The sequence below is a fragment of the Ascaphus truei genome, chromosome 7 (assembly GCF_040206685.1).
Source record: "Ascaphus truei isolate aAscTru1 chromosome 7, aAscTru1.hap1, whole genome shotgun sequence".
Taxonomy (NCBI): domain Eukaryota; kingdom Metazoa; phylum Chordata; class Amphibia; order Anura; family Ascaphidae; genus Ascaphus; species Ascaphus truei.
The window spans coordinates 110,810,981-110,825,129 of NC_134489.1; the positions used below are offsets into that span (position 1 = coordinate 110,810,981).

General features: G+C 51.8%; 1 protein-coding gene across 1 annotated transcript in view; it reads left to right on the forward strand.

The window, feature by feature from the left end:
- Positions 1 to 5,221: 5,221 nt before the first annotated feature.
- Positions 5,222 to 14,149, forward strand: part of UMPS (uridine monophosphate synthetase) — a 31,983-nt gene continuing 23,055 nt past the window's right edge. The window contains exons 1-5 of the mRNA XM_075609897.1: positions 5,222 to 5,501; positions 6,887 to 7,040; positions 8,423 to 9,088; positions 9,243 to 9,418; positions 12,129 to 12,243. Of these exons, the coding sequence (XP_075466012.1) occupies positions 5,358 to 5,501; positions 6,887 to 7,040; positions 8,423 to 9,088; positions 9,243 to 9,418; positions 12,129 to 12,243 (1,255 nt within the window). The 5' untranslated portion in view covers positions 5,222 to 5,357. The remainder of the gene's footprint in view (positions 5,502 to 6,886; positions 7,041 to 8,422; positions 9,089 to 9,242; positions 9,419 to 12,128; positions 12,244 to 14,149) is intronic.

The window sequence follows — 14,149 nt, forward strand, 5'->3', positions numbered from 1 at the left end:
GTGCGTTCCCTGGCCTCATTATTACATCTCACGGCGATCGGTGTTTATAAGCGCGTTACTGAAAGGCAACATTTTATATTTCCTCGGAAAAAGGAAACGGAACATTTAACACGTTCAGTGCCACAGGACTTTGCAATGTACTAATATTGCAGACTAAATCATCCAAAACGGACGTTTGGCACTTCCAGATGTAGCAGAGGTTATTAACCCCATAAAGGTGAGTAAACGCACAGAATAATACGTGTTATCTCCTTAACCATTGATTTAATTAGCACTAGCACGCTAACATTAACACAACGCATCGTGTTTACGGATGCCTTAACTTTTGGGGTCAAAAACATATGGGGTGTGTGTAGTGCCGCACAGAAAGAGATAATTCTATATGTGGTTCTCACCTACTAGGAATGAATATAGTTGATGAAATAAGGCAAGAAGAACAAAGTTCCAAAGACCAGTGCTTCAGCGTAATGGATAGAACAGCGTATCTAAATGAATCTAGCTGATTTTTGCAGACACAATAATTCACGAGTGTGATTTTTATGATGTAATCTCATATATTCATTGCTCCAATGTGGGGTATGTGTGCCCGGATAAGGGGGATAATGGAGCCGATTTGTCTGTGAGGACAGCGATTGCCTGTTCTCCTATTCTACAGGCCTACAACCCCTAGAGCAGGATCTGAATCTTCATCCCAGCGAGTGAAGATAATAGTCACGGGTATAGTACTCACAATTGATGCCGCCTGTTTTCTGGTGCGTGCGACCAGCTGGCAAAAATTGAGAAGTGGATCCAAAAAAGAGAAAAAAGCGGAGCACTGCAAACAAAAAATGGGGCTCTGCACAAATATGGAAAATTAAAAACAATTTATTGGTTGGGTGACTGCATGGAGGATGGCATCTGGATACCTCTGAGGCGTTTCGCGCTCGCGGCGCTTTGTCGAAGAGCGTGTGCCCCTTGTAAAGTCCACAATACATATGAGAGAATCCGCGACCTGAAGTGACGCGGCTCACGTGGCTTGCCATCGGTGGTAAGACCGGAAATTGACCCGGCGCTCGAACCATCACAGATTAAAAGAGAGTTAGTCACAGGAAGAGAAACCTTACAGTAAGTGAGAGTATACCCTGATGTATAAGGATAAAACAAGATGCCAGCAACGGAATGGGTGAATATATACACGAATAATACCAGAATGAATGTATCTAGTCTTAGACTATCCAAATGTCACAGGTCATTAATAAAAAAAGGAACAGAATTGATCAATTACATCAATTTGTATTATTTTGCAAAAAATGATGTACATAAGAATAAATACATAATTAAGTATTTTCTTTATATCTATTATGTATGAAAAACTTGGTATAAATGAATTGTCAAGACTGCCTTTATACAGAGGATCTGCCCACAAATACAGATCAGCATCCTCCGTTGGTAAAACAAGAAACAAAGAAGTCCAGAGCAACATGCAACGTGACAAAAATACACAGTGAAATACCTATATATCTCTTGAAAAAAGGGTCAGTTAGTTAACCCTTTGGCCAAAGCGTATAAGCCTGCGAGCCACTTTCAATGCATGACCATAATATCGCAGGTCCTAACACTAACTGATTCAAATCCTTATTTACCTTTATAATTAGAGGAAGGACGGTCCTGGCATTGAACCTGTCGCAACCAGCTGCATGATAAGGAAACCTACTTACCTGGACAGTGGGGAGGGGCGAGCTTTAAACCCTGGGTGGGAGGAGCCACTAACCTCCAAAACTGCTGAGACCAGCTGGACAAAGTTAACAAACACACAGATACCCAGCAAGCTCTCAGAAACCCCCCAAAAATTACCACAATATATATATATAAGTGTCAAAAGGAGTGCTACTGGGCGTGGCTAATTATATAAAACAAGAAACAAAGAAGTCCAGAGCAAAATCCAATGTGACAGAAATACAGTGAAATACATATATATCTCTTGAGAAAAGGGTCATTTAGTTAACCCTTTGGCCAAAGCGTATAAGCCTGCGAGCCACTTTCAATGCATGACCATAATATCGCAGGTCCTAACACTAACTGATTAAAATCCTTATTTACCTCTATAATTAGAGGAAGGATGGTCTGTGTGTTTGTTAACTTTGTCCAGCTGGTCTCCGCCGTTTTGGAGGTTAGTGGCTCCTTCCACCCAGGGTTTAAAGCTCGCCCCTCCCCACTGTCCAGGTAAGCAGGTTTTCTTATCAGCAGCAGCTGATTGCGACAGGTTCAATGCCAGGACAATCCTTCCCCTAATTATAGAGATAAATAAGGATTTTAATCCGTTTGTTTGTAAATAAAAATTTTGTCAAAAAGAAAATAATTGTGCTGTAATAAGAATAAAATAGAATCTAATGTAACCGTTTCCCCCACCCCTTGGGAGATTCCCGTTACCAGGTGTTTGGTGCATGCTACCTGTTGGCTCACAGGATGCTGAGTTGTCCGCCGATGGTTGTGGGGACTGCAGGACAGGCTTCTGGGGTATATACCCGACATTTACTCCATGGTACACAGCGCCTCCATCTGCCGCAGGCTCCAGATATATGGAAATGATCTACTACGGTAGAACCGGTTACCTCTCCCCTAGTAAGATCACACACCAGGCAGGAGGTCTGATAACAGGAAGAGATTTATTCCTGTACACACAGCAACACAGCAGTCTCCTTCCAACACAGTCTCTGACTCGGCCTCCAAACTCAGGATGGTCCCTGGACCTACACTACGGGTCAAGGGGCCCCGCAGCAGTCCTTACTCTTTCCCAGCCCTCTAGCAGGAAAGGTAATCAGCCAACTCTTCCCCTTAGGGAACAGGACCAGGGTCTGCAGTGCTCAGCAGCCCTGGGTGATATCTGTCTCTCTCAACGGTAGAGACACTAAAATATTTGGGTGGTGCAATCCCTTAAATACATCAGGGGGAAGGTACCAGGTCTGAACCCAGAATTGGGTAGAACCCAGGCCTAGTCCCACCTCCTCCTCTGTCACTCAAGAGGCTACTTCTGTGTGGGGAAAATCCATGATTAAGCCTGGCACTGCCTGTTCTTACCAGGACTTGCATGCCAGGGAGGGCAGACTGATAGCCAAAAACCTGTCCTGGTTACACTAATATTAAAGTGTTCTGTGCCGTGAGAAGGCCTGAATGATGTAAAAAGTGTTGGGCGGCCTTGATGCCTAACTTGTGATCTATGAACGCAACCAAATTTATATTTGGCAGAAACCAATGCCTGCAAGAAATCCAAATCGCTATGATAACACATCAAGAAGGCCGCATTCAGAGATACGGATCATTCAAAGAGATCAGCACCTCGTAAATCTATTTACAAACACCGGGTACTGTCCATAATCTGTTCTATAATATAATCACAAGTAGATTTACTCATTATCATACACTCCAAACAATGTGCGATCAGGCTTCTGAAGTTCCTGGTACAAAGTCGCCATGTGCTTCTCGCCGACGATTAATTTCGTGGACATTTGTTTTTCTACCACAAAAAACTTAAGTTCTCAGATAGGCGCTGTCCATCAGGAATAGCCTTTTCCTGTTGTAAGAAAACGCCATGCTTCTTTTGCCTATGTTTACTTTGTCTTACGGATGTGACGTCCCCCCCTCACCGCCTTCCGGATGTGACGTCCCCCCTCACCGCCTTCCGGATGTGACGTCCCCCCTCACCGCCTTCCGGATGTGACGTCCCCCCCTCACCCCCTTCCGGATGTGATGTCCCCCCCTTCCCACCTTCCGGATGTGACGTCCCCCCCTCCCCACCTTCCGGATGTGACGTCCCCCCCTCCCCACCTTCCGGATGTGACGTCCCCCCCTCCCCCCCTTCCAGATGTGACGTCCCCCCCTCCCCACCTTTCAGATGTGACGTCCTCACCTTCCGGATGTGACGTCCCCCCCTCCCCACCTTCCGGATGTGACGTCACCCCCTTCCAGATGTGACGCCCCCCCCTCCCCACCTTCCGGATGTGACGTCCCCCCCGTTTCACACAACACGGTGCTTTATCGAGGAGTGTTTCAAGTTTTATCAAGTACTCCTTGATAAAGCACCGTGTTGTGTGAAACGCGTAGGAGGGCCCACACCTCCTTGTTTGTCATGTGTGATAGACAATAAATATTTTTCTATTGTTATACCGTCTCCCTGGGCCGTGCGCTGCTTTGTGCATTTATTTGCATATTTTTGTTCGACGTCAATTTCAGCAGAACATGCTTTTTTTTTACAGTTTTTTCTCTAAATTGAATGGATTTGTGCATTAAAATTAAGCCTTTGTTTTTATTCACAGATACACTCTTCTAGGTATGAGAATTAACCGCTTCCTAAACACAAATATAGCGTGTTCTGCCCCATACGAATACTTCTGGGGGGAAAAATAATCATTAAAGTGCTGCTAACATCTAAGGCTGCGGTCCCAGTAACTGCCTGTGCGCACGGTGCGGCCTGCGCTGTGCGTGTAAGCACCGCCCCTCAATGGGGCTGGGCCCAGTAGTCACCTTCCCGCTGAAGGTGCAGCCGCGCAGTACTGCAAGGTTTTTAACAACTCAATGAAATTGAGTTTAAACCTTGCGACGGAGGCGTGGACACGCCCCCACCGGCGGGCGCGCGTCACAGTCATGATTGGGACCGCAGCCTTATGTAATAACGTGAGCACAAATGGGACTGTACATGTTAAACGAAACGTATTTATACGACACGTAGATATACCGTACGTTCGCACAGCTCCAAAATACAACCAGTCCCGTTTGTGATGTCTTTATGCAGCCAGTCCCGCAGACATGACACCGGAGAGTCTCATTCCTTCCCGGAAGTGCCAGATCGTTCCTTCCCGGAAGTGACGGATCATTCCTTCCCGGAAGTGACGGATCATTCCTTCCCGGAAGTGCCAGATCGTTCCTTCCCGGAAGTGCCGGATCATTCCGTCTGCGGCTGGGGAGGATCACACGTCGCCCAGCAAAGACAGGCGCGCGGCGTCGCCAAGCCCCCAGTGTGAACGCGGCTTCAGGATCCGAGAAGCGATGTCCGCGTCACGTGTTTAGCACGGCCAATCACAGGGCATCTTAAACAAACCAGGAAGTGATGAACGAGAGAGCCCGCCCCTCCACCGGCACAAACTGAGAGGCCCCGCCCCTCTGACGTCAGAGGGAGAGACCCCGCCCCTCCACCGGCACAGAACCAGACCCCGCCCGTCGAACGTCACAGGAAGAGGCCCCGCCCCTAACGTCACAGGAAGAGGCCCCGCCCCTCCTCGCGTTTTGCTTTCTCCAGGAAGTGGTTTCGTTGCCGGTCCCGCCCCCTGCTTGACGTCATTTCCCCGCGCCGCCGCACGTGCCTCCCCTGCCCGTATCTCCCCATGGAGCCCCCGGGGGATCTGGCCGCGCTGCTGCACGGGGTCCAGGCCCTGAGGTTCGGCAGCTTCGTGCTGAAGAGCGGGGTCACCTCCCCCGTGTACTGCGACCTGCGCGTGATCGTGTCACACCCGGCTCTGCTCAACCAGGTACCGAGGGGAGGAGGTCACCACCACGTCCACGGGTGAAGTGTGGGGTAACCGCAGGGGGGAGAGTGTGGGGGGTTAACCGCAGGGGGGGAGTGTGTGGGGGGTTAACCGCAGGGGGGGAGAGTGTAGGGTAACCGCAGGGGGAGAGTGTGGGGGGTTAACCGCAGGGGGGGAGAGTGTGGGGGGTTAACTGCAGGGGGGGGGGAGAGTATAGGGGGTAACAGCAGGGGGGAGAGTGTAGGGTAACCGCAGGGGGGAGAGTGTAGGGTAACCGCAGGGGGGAGAGTGTAGGGGGTAACCGCAGGGGGGGGGGAGAGTATAGGGGGTAACAGCAGGGGGGAGAGTGTAGGGGGTAACCGCAGGGGGGAGAGTGTAGGGTAACCGCAGGGGGGAGAGTGTAGGGGGTAACCGCAGGGGGGGGGGAGAGTATAGGGGGTAACAGCAGGGGGGAGAGTGTAGGGGGTAACCGCAGGGGGGAGAGTGTAGGATAACCGCAGGGGGGAGAGTGTAGGGGGTAACCGCAGGGGGGAGAGTGTAGGGGGTAACCGCAGGGGGGAGAGTGTAGGGTAACCGCAGGGGGGGAGAGTGTAGGGTAACCGCAGGGGGGGAGAGTGTAGGGTAACCGCAGGGGGGGAGTGTGTAGAGGGTAACCGCAGGGGGGGAGTGTGTAGAGGGTAACCGCAGGGGGGGAGAGTGTAGGGGGTAACCGCAGGGGGGGAGAGTGTAGGGGGTAACCGAAGGGGGGGAGAGTGTAGGGGGTAACGAAGGGGGGGAGAGTGTAGGGGGTAACCGCAGGGGGGGAGAGTGTAGGGGGTAACCGCAGGGGGGGAGAGTGTAGGGGGTAACCGCAGGGGGGGAGAGTGTAGGGGGTAACCGCAGGGGGGGAGAGTGTAGGGGGTAACCGCAGGGGGGGGGAGTGTAGGGGGTAACCGCAGGGGGGGGGGAGCGTAGGGGGTAACCGCAGGGGGGGAGAGCGTAGGGGGTAACCGCAGGGGGGGAGAGCGTAGGGGGTAACCGCAGGGGGGGAGAGCGTAGGGGGTAACCGCAGGGGGGGAGAGCGTAGGGGGTAACCGCAGGGGGGGAGAGCGTAGGGGGTAACCGCAGGGGGGGAGAGCGTAGGGGGTAACCGCAGGGGGGGAGAGCGTAGGGGGTAACCGCAGGGGGGGAGAGTTTGGGGGTTAACCGCAGGGGGAAGTAGGAAGTGGGGGCATCTCCAGGGATGATAGATGGGGGAGGCAATGTGTGCTGTTAAATAACATGAGTAAATTACAGGGATAGTGTATCTGACCCAGTGAGCTGACACTCGATTCTGCCTTCAGCCCCTGCAGCGCACGGGTTAAATGCAGAATGAACCGGCTGCCTCAGCAATATTTGGTTTCCTGTAGGTTGCAGATCTCCTGTATCAAACAGCCCAGAATGCCGGGATCCAGTATGACTGTGTGTGTGGGGTCCCATACACCGCGCTGCCCCTCGCTACCATCATCTGCGCCAGGCACCAGCTGCCCATGCTGATCCGGAGGAAGGAAGCCAAGAGCTACGGTGAGTATTAGCAATAATCCCATGTAGACAGAGCTGTGGTATTGTCACGCTTTGTACACTGAGCAGATTACAATGAGCTGCACAGGTTCTGATCCACGTTACTACTGAATACCACTAATACTGGAGTGAGATTGCAGGCCCTGGGTATTGCTGCTCTTCTGAAGCATTTCCGTGTTGCTGCTGCTTGGAATATTTCAGATCGGGTTCTAATACTTTTGTTTAATAGCGCATACGATGCGTATAGAAACTTTGGGGATAACCTGTGTGCGTTACATTTTATTCCTGGTATATAGTGCTTTTTAAGGCTGCGGCCACGATGCCGCTGAGCGCGCTCATGCTTGAGCAGTGACGTCACCAACTCTCCAAGCATTTGCGCAGGCTGTCCTCCATTATTTTGCAAGCACGAGCGGTGGGGCTATTTGTGTGTGTGTGTCTCTATATGTCTGTGTTCTGTGTGCATTGACTGCTGCTGAGCGCGCTTCACAATCAATTTTCTCTGTCTCCCCAAGCGCTAAGCTTTGGAGAGCGTACGTGCCCAAGCTTGCGTGAGCGTGGCCGTACATATAGAGTTTCATTGAAGTGAAAGCGCCAAGCATGCTCAGGGTCAGCGTGGCCGCAGTCTAAGGCCTCGGGCATGGTGCCTCGGGCCGCGCTGATCCGCGCTCCTGTTCTGCCTCGCCTGCTCAAGCAGGAGCTTTTTTGCGTCCTGGCAGACGAGGCAGTGAGTGTGCTTTGGGGATGGAGTGGAGGCGTGGCGGGAGGCGGGGCTAGTCCCTCGCTTCCATTGGCTGTTTTCGGTCACGTGACCGCTGCTCCGCTCCCCTCAGCGCTGAAATTCAAACAAGCCTGTCTCCTCAAAATTTCTGAGCCTCCGCACGCGTGCGGAAGCGGCTGCTAAAGCCGCGCTGATCACAGATGCAGGGGGTAAGTGCATCTGCTCAGCGCGGCTCAGCGGGGTCTGCTGTACTATGTCCCAGGCCTAAGTCTCGCTCTCTAATACGTTTAGCTCAGCTGATCAGGCATTTCATTGCAATAGTTTTTAGAAACACTTGGTTTTATATTTGGATTTTCAGTCAAATGTTCTCATTACTAGTCCTCCGTAGAGTTCGAAATTGTAATCTTTTTAACATACTTGGAAGAGGGAGGTAAGTTTTCTTTTTAATGGTATAAACCAGCAATGTGGTATTAACCCCTTTCTTGCCAAAACACACAGCAACCGATCTCTGCTTGTTGCATTGTGCAGCCTGCTGCTCTCCCAATGAAAGGGTTAAGCTTCATTGTAGAGATACATCTCTTTGCATTAGTTGCCGGGCAGACTACGGCTTCCATGCGTATGAATGGCGAGACGTTTGCTATATTACTTTATTTTATATTGATCACAGGCACTAAACGCTTGGTGGAAGGCACCATCAATCCCGGAGAGACGTGTTTGATCATCGAAGACGTAGTGACGAGCGGCTCCAGCGTCTTGGAGACGGTAGAAGTGCTGCAGAAGGAGGGTCTGCAGGTGTCTGACGCCATCGTACTGGTGGACCGGGAGCAGGGTGGGAGGGAGAAGCTGGCAGAGCGTGGGATCCGGCTGCACTCGGTCTGCACCCTGACAAACCTGTTACAGACCCTGCATGAGCAAGAGAAGATTGATGCAGGGACAGTGCAGAAAGTCAGGGAGTTTATCCGGCAAAACAATGTCGCCACTGAACAAAACGGATCCATCACAGCCAAGAAACCCGGCAAAGCCATGAGCTACGCCTCCCGCGCCCTGCTTCCCGGGACCCACCCGCTGGCATCGCGTCTCCTCACTATCATGGAGGAGAAAGGGACCAACCTCTGCCTTTCAGCTGACGTTACGGACTCGGCAGAGCTGCTCCAGCTGGCCGCGGAGCTGGGGCCTTCCATCTGCATGCTGAAGACCCACGTGGACATCCTGGGGGATTTTACACCCGACGTCTCCGCTCGGCTCCGAGTGATCGCCGATCAGCAACGCTTCCTCTTGTTCGAGGATCGTAAGTTTGCGGATATTGGAAACACCGTAAAGCACCAGTATGAAGGTAAGGACTTTAAAGGCCACGCGATGGAAATCGGCCATCTTTTCTGTCGCTAGCAGTAGCACTGCCAACGCTTGGTGCTCTTTCCTTCGCGAAGTATTCGCGTGTTGGCGAATGCGCAGTTCTCCTTTATCCGATTCCGCTTCTCTTCCCCCAGGTGGCATCTTTACCATCTCTTCCTGGGCAGACGTAGTAAATGCCCACGCAGTGCCCGGCCCTGGGGTAGTGCGGGGGCTGCAGGAGGTGGGCGCTGCCCTCGGAAGAGGATGCCTTGTGATCGCAGAGATGAGTTCCCAGGGATCGCTGGCGACCGGAGATTACACTAAGGCAGCTGTAAGTGCAGTAAGAGGAAGCGGTATATACGCGGCCTGTGAAAGCGCGCTGTATACGTGGCCTGTGAAAGCGCGCTGTATACGCGGCCTGTAAGTGCAGTAAGAGGAAGCGGTCAGCACATGAAACCACGGGTTAAATCTAATACTGTACAAAGATCTTCCCACCGCGCTGCATGTGCGCGGCCTGTGAGCGCGCTGTATACGCGGCCTGTGAAAGCGCGCTGCATGTGCGCGGCCTGTGAGAGCGCGCTGCATGTGCGCGGCCTGTGAGAGCGCGCGGCCTGTGAGCGCGCTTCATGTGCGCGGCCCGTGAGCGCGCGGCCTGTGAGCGCGCTGCATACGCGGCCTGTGAAAGCGCGCTATATACGCGGCCTGTGAGCGCGCTGTATACGTGGCCTGTGAGCGCGCTGTATACGCGGCCTGTGACAGCGCGCTATATACGCGGCCTGTGAGCGCGCTGTATGCGCGGCCTGTGAAAGCGCGCTGTATGCGCGGCCTGTGAAAGCGCGCTGTATGCGCCACCGTGGGTATAAAACTCGGGTGTGTCCATGAAAAGATTTCTAGAAAGTACAACAAATTATTTTTAAGAGACAAATTATTTTTCATTTAATATTATGGATTAAGGCAACAGAAAACACAAACACACATATTGTATGTATCTGTTCAATCTCTATATGGGAGAAGCAGTGACTCACTGACTGACACTGAGATTGCTGCAGGGGAGCCTGGTTCAATTTCCGGTGTTGGCTCCTTGTGACCTTGGGCAAGTCACTTTATCTCCCTGTGCCTCAGGCGCCAAAAACATCGATTGTAAGCTCTACGGGGCAGGGACCTGTGCCTGCAAAATGTCTCTGTAACGCGCTATGTAAAATTAGCAGCGCTATACAAGAACATGCTATTATTATTATTATTCAATTAATGTATCTCACACGCATGATAAGTTATGGTGGGTGCCAAAAAAAAACTTCCACAATCAGCATAAACTTTATTGGGGTTCCATGTAAAAATAGATTTCAGGCAAAATGTGACCGTGCTCATTTGCATGTCATTTCCCAGAATCCCTGGCTGCCGTGGAAGCACTATGCTAGGGTTGCAAACCTGTCTAAGACGTGAGTGTGCTCACAAGTGATATTTAAATTTTGCTATATATAGATCGATATCTGTCTATATATCTATATAACAAAGAGCAGATCCCGCGCTCCTACCAATTTGGGCTAAAATATACTAGTGACGTTTTCATTTAGAATCTACGCCTGACAAAGGAGTCACATGGTTGCATCTTTTGACTAAAAGACAGAAAGAAGAGTTGTGTAAGTATTAATATGCCCCCCTCGGGTAATTCAGCACCCACAGTTTACCTTTTATAATAAGGGAACTTTGTTACTGGCTTTACCCTGCTTTTAATTGCATTAAATCACAAAAGCATATGCTTCGTTTATTTAACCCCTTCAGGGCATTCTCACAGTTTAGTACACGGGACACTTAGGCTTGTTATATAGTGGGCGCGCCCAGAGTTGCGCATGCATGTGGCGCGCGTTTCGTTTACATAGTTGTAAGCGGTGGTGTGAAGCAGAGGTTCAGTTCAAACCCCTACTATGTCATCTTGGATAAAAAATGCAGAACAAAAAAACTGTTCAGTTAAGAATTTGGGCAAAGGAATGGAAGCAGCACACGGTCTTGCTAAAGGTGCAGTTTATTGTGCCACCAAAGGTCCAACGTTTCGGCAATAGATTGCCTTTATCAGGGAGAGGCACCATCAATCCCTTGATAAAGGCAATCTATTGCCGAAACGTTGGACCTTTGGTGGCACAATAAACTGCACCTTTAGAAAGACCGTGTGCTGCTTCCATTCCTTTGCTCAAGTACTTCTGGGATGTCTGGACCTCCCTGAACACAGCGCACCGGCAGATAAGTACCCCCCTCCAGCACCTACCAGCGGTGTGCATGTGCTTCTATATATGACAATTAAGAATTTGGAACTGTCTTAACTGGGCCAGAGCTTGAAACATGCTTTTCTAATAACATAATATAGCATGAACTATTTGTTATGTACTATTTGCTCTCTAGCGATCACAGTACAACTCATTTTTTACTGCACATCAGCCACTGGTACCTATAAGCTGTCAGGTAGCACCCTACCACACACATGGTAGACAAAGAAGAATGGTACCCAGGCACATACCGTATAAACGTCTGTTCTGGATTGGTTGTGGGCAGGCTCGCCCATCAGACGTCACAGCGATAGCCGCGCTGTGATTGGCTTGGCAGTGTCACGTGGCGCGGTAACAGCGTGCAAATACACATTTTCTTGCATTTGCTATGATCTGCCGCGTCACTGCTCACGACCGCCCGCGGGTCTCAACTATCAACGTCAGCCTCCCACAGTCAATTGTAATTGACGCGCGCTCGCACGGTAGCGCACTAGCGTGCTCTATATTACACGCCTAAGACACTAAATATTCAGTGCAGGTCCCTGATAAACGGAGGTTACTGTGACGAGGTTGGCGGCTTGAATCATGTTTTGGTCAAAAGATGCGACCACATGTCTCCTTCGTTACACAGACTTGGGTCCTGCATATAAACGTCGCTGGTATATTTTAGCGCAATTAGTAGGAGCGCAGGAATTGTTCTTTGTTTTCCATATGTACGGCCGATCCTTTTACCCGCAGCAAACTCTATATATCTATATAATCATTTCTTTTTTCTGCTAGGTGAGCATGGCGGAGGCGCACCCCGACTTTGTGTTTGGCTTTATTTCCGGTGGGAGAGTGAGTGAGAAGCCGGAGTTTGTTCACTTGACGCCAGGAGTCCACATGCAGACAGGAGGTGAGAGGGACATATCCGTCTCGTGAGAGGGACGTATCCGCCTCGTTACTGGGACGTATCCGCCTCGTTACTGGGACGTATCCGTCTCGTTACTGGGACGTATCCGTCTCGTTACTGGGACGTATCCGCCTCGTGAGAGGGACGTATCCGCCTCGTTACTGGGACGTATCCGCCGCGTTACTGGGACGTATCCGTCTCGTGAGAGGGACGTATCCGCCTCGTTACTGGGACGTATCCGCCTCGTTACTGGGACGTATCCGTCTCGTTACTGGGACGTATCCGTCTCGTTACTGGGACGTATCCGCCTCGTGAGAGGGACGTATCCGCCTCGTTACTGGGACGTATCCGCCGCGTTACTGGGACGTATCCGTCTCGTTACTGGGACGTATCCGCCTCGTTACTGGGACGTATCCGTCTCGTTACTGGGACGTATCCGTCTCGTTACTGGGACGTATCCGTCTCGTTACTGGGACGTATCCGTCTCGTTACTGGGACGTATCCGCCTCGTTACTGGGACGTATCCGTCTCGTTACTGGGACGTATCCGTCTCGTTACTGGGACGTATCCGTCTCGTTACTGGGACGTATCCGTCTCGTTACTGGGACGTATCCGCCTCGTTACTGGGACGTATCCGCCTCGTTACTGGGACGTATCCGCCTCGTGAGAGGGACGTATCCGCCTCGTTACTGGGACGTATCCGCCGCGTTACTGGGACGTATCCGTCTCGTTACTGGGACGTATCCGTCTCGTTACTGGGACGTATCCGCCTCGTGAGAGGGACGTATCCGCCTCGTTACTGGGACGTATCCGCCGCGTTACTGGGACGTATCCGTCTCGTGAGAGGGACGTATCCGCCTCGTTACTGGGACGTATCCGCCTCGTTACTGGGACGTATCCGTCTCGTTACTGGGACGTATCCGTCTCGTTACTGGGACGTATCCGCCTCGTTACTGGGACGTATCCGTCTCGTGAGAGGGACGTATCCGTCGCGTTACTGGGACGTATCCGTCTCGTTACTGGGACGTATCCGCCTCGTTACTGGGACGTATCCGTCTCGTGAGAGGGACGTATCCGTCGCGTTACTGGGACGTATCCGCCTCGTTACTGGGACGTATCCGTCGCGTTACTGGGACGTATCCGTCGCGTTACTGGGACGTATCCGTCTCGTTACTGGGACGTATCCGCCTCGTTACTGGGACGTATCCGCCTCGTTACTGGGACGTATCCGTCTCGTTACTGGGACGTATCCGCCTCGTTACTGGGACGTATCCGCCTCGTTACTGGGACGTATCCGCCGCGTTACTGGGACGTATCCGTCGCGTTACTGGGACGTATCCGTCTCGTTACTGGGACATATCCGTCTCGTTACTGGGACGTATCCGTCTCGTTACTGGGACGTATCCGTCTCGTTACTGGGACGTGTCCGCCTCGTGAGAGGGACGTATCCGTCTCGTTACTGGGACATATCCGTCTCGTGAGAGGGACGTATCCGTCTCGTTACTGGGACATATCCGCCTCGTTACTGGGACGTATCCGTCTCGTTACTGGGACATATCCGCCTCGTTACTGGGACGTATCCGTCTCGTTACTGGGACGTGTCCGCCTCGTGAGAGGGACGTATCCGTCTCGTTACTGGGACGTATCCGTCTCGTTACTGGGACGTATCCGCCTCGTTACTGGGACGTATCCGTCTCGTGAGAGGGACGTATCCGTCGCGTTACTGGGACGTATCCGTCTCGTTACTGGGACGTATCCGCCTCGTTACTGGGACGTATCCGTCTCGTGAGAGGGACGTATCCGTCGCGTTACTGGGACGTATCCGCCTCGTTACTGGGACGTATCCGCCGCGTTACTGGGACGTATCCGCCTCGTTACTGGGACGTATCCGCCTCGTTACTGGGACGTA